Here is a 2,564-nt window from a genome sequence, read left to right as displayed (position 1 = left end):
GGCTATCGTCAACAAATCAACAAATGACAAGTGCTGGCAAGGATATGGAGAAAAGAGAACCCTAGCACACTGCTGGTGGGAATGCAGACTGGTGCAGCCATTATGGAAAATAGTATGGTTTAACTCAAAAATTAAATATGGAATTGACATTTGACCCAGTGATCCCACTTCTAGGAATACATACTAAAAAACCTGAAACACCAATCAGAATGCATGCACCCCTATGTTCATAGCAGCACAATTTGCAATAGCTAGTATCTGGAAACAGCTCAAGTGCCCATCAGTAGATAAGTGTATAAAAAAGCTGTGATAGTCCTAGTTGGTTTGACTCAGTGGATAGAGTGTTGGCGTGCGGACTGAGGGTCCTGGGTTCAATTCTGGTCAGGGCACATGCCCGGGTTGCAGGTGCAATCCCCAGTAGGGGGCACGCAGGAGGCAGCGGATCAATGGTTCTCTCTCATCATTGATGTTTCTATCTCTCTCCGTCTCCCATCCTCTCTAAAATCAATAAAAATATGTATTTTTTAAAAAGATGTGGAAATAAAAATATACTTGTGCGATTCTGGAAGTATGAGTAAATATTTTGCTAATGCTTGATTTAAGTGCACAAAATTTTTGAGCCAGTAATTCTACTTCTAAGAATTTATCCCAGTAAAATAATCATGAACCTAAGGTTAGAAGGAAGCGAGCTACCAGGCAGGTTCCTGCTGCCTTCACGGGGCCCTGCCCTTTGGGGCCTCCTTCCTCATGACCTCTTGGTGCTGTACTCTTCTCCCATGAGGTGCTCTGACGGATTCATGCAGGCAGGCAGTCAACAAAGACTCAGTGATCGCCTGCTAGGCACAGGGTGAGGCCAGGGGACACCTGGGATGGCCCAGGAGTGGGTTACTGTCCCTAGAGCATAAGCTCCTGGCCAGGAAGTACGCACTGGTCCCTACTGTGCCCAGCACACATAAGGCTCCTAGGACTGCAGCAGAGCTCAGCTGACCTTGGCGGTTCTGCAGGTTCCATGGTAAGGATCCTGGCCTGGGTGTCATGTTGTGACAGAGTACAGAGCACCCACCTCGTCACCCTGCCCTATACAGACTGCAGCTGGCATTCTCAAGCTGACTGGAGGCAGAAAAGCAGCAGCAGGTGGCAGACATAGGCAAGTTCCCAAAGGGTCGGGGTTTGGGACTAGCCCCATGTGTGTCCTGGAGGAAACTGGACAGAGATGCCAGAGAACAGAGAGGCCCTGACTCCTTGGGGTCACACACTGCCCTTTCCAGCCCCCAAAGGTCCCAGTGAGGACGGGGTACATGTGCAGAACTAGGCTTTTCTTCAGCTGGGTGTGGTATATACCTTTTCATTTTGTGGGCACGGGGTACATCTTGGGAAACATTATTAAGTATTTTCTGATTTGTAAAATGGAGCTAATTGCACATCTGTCCCAAAGGTTCTCATGGGGATCCTGAATTTTTAACGGAAAGCACTTTGAACATGCCTGATACTTGCTAAGTATGTATTATCGTTAGCACGACTACCAGTAACCTGGAAAGAGTTTAGCACATTTTGAAGGCTGATTATAGTAACAATTATCTATCACCTATATACTGCTGGATTCCAGAGAGCCTTCAAGCAGGATTACCAAGGGAACATGGTCTTACCTGGAGGAGGCCGCCCATCATTTATGTTAAATGCTGTGGCAAATATCCCAAAGGGAAATGCCCCAATTCCAAAAGACATCTGAAAGCCACCATCTCCAAATCCAAATCCTTGAAATCCCTGTGCAGAAGAAATGCAATTAAGAAGTGGAACAAGCAGATCTCTCTCGCACCTGTTAAACACGTCACCTTACAAGTGGCATCCACCTCTCCTCCCTACCCTCTGCCGCCTGTTTCCAAGGGGGGACATCTTTTCCTCCCATCTAGATCCCGAGGCAGAGGAATTTGGCAGCCCATCTAGCCTACAAGGAATCCCAGCGAAGGAGATCTGAATGCCAGAAAGATCGGGCTCTACCCGAAGAAAAACTCTCTGCTAAAGCAAGCCAGGTTCTTAGAGCTCCCGGGTCTTTCCCAGAGTCCCACGCTAGCCAGTAAAAGTTTCTACATGTTTTGTAACAGCAAAGCTGGCGATAACCCTTATGCCCAATAATAAGGGAATGTCAGTATAAGCTACACATGCATATAATAACCATTCAACAAGTGTTTGTTGCTGTTACTATTGAGGGTAATCTGGAGAAGAGACTCTCAATTTCAAGATCCCTGACTCAATAATCACACCCTTGGGAATCCTAAGGAAATGCCATAATTCAAATAGGGGGGCAGGGGTGGGAGGGAGGGAAATGTGCCAAGTTGGTCACTATAGCATTATTTATAAAGCAAAACCTGGAAGAACCTAATAGGTCCTTTAATGAGAAAACCTAAATTATAATGCATCAATATTCAACTAAATAAATAAAGAGGACAGGACAGAGCATCACAGAATATATTGCCAAAATTAAAATTTAAGCAACAGAATGGTGACGACTACATAAAACACACACACACACACCATACAGATTTAAAAAAAAAAAAAAGATGTGG

The 2,564-nt window shown here is 45.5% G+C and overlaps 1 protein-coding gene across 1 annotated transcript in view; it reads right to left on the bottom strand.

The window, feature by feature from the left end:
* RNF185 (ring finger protein 185) overlaps positions 1-2,564 on the bottom strand; it is a 36,052-nt gene that overhangs the window by 3,927 nt on the left and 29,561 nt on the right. Inside the window, exon 6 of the mRNA XM_006762085.2 lies at positions 1,647-1,764. Within this exon, the coding sequence (XP_006762148.1) occupies positions 1,647-1,764 (118 nt within the window). The remainder of the gene's footprint in view (positions 1-1,646; positions 1,765-2,564) is intronic.

The sequence above is a fragment of the Myotis davidii genome, unplaced genomic scaffold (genome assembly GCF_000327345.1).
Source record: "Myotis davidii unplaced genomic scaffold, ASM32734v1 scaffold478, whole genome shotgun sequence".
NCBI lineage: Eukaryota > Metazoa > Chordata > Mammalia > Chiroptera > Vespertilionidae > Myotis > Myotis davidii.
Note: the sequence above shows the minus strand (reverse complement) of the source record. Positions and strands in the feature narration are given on the sequence as shown.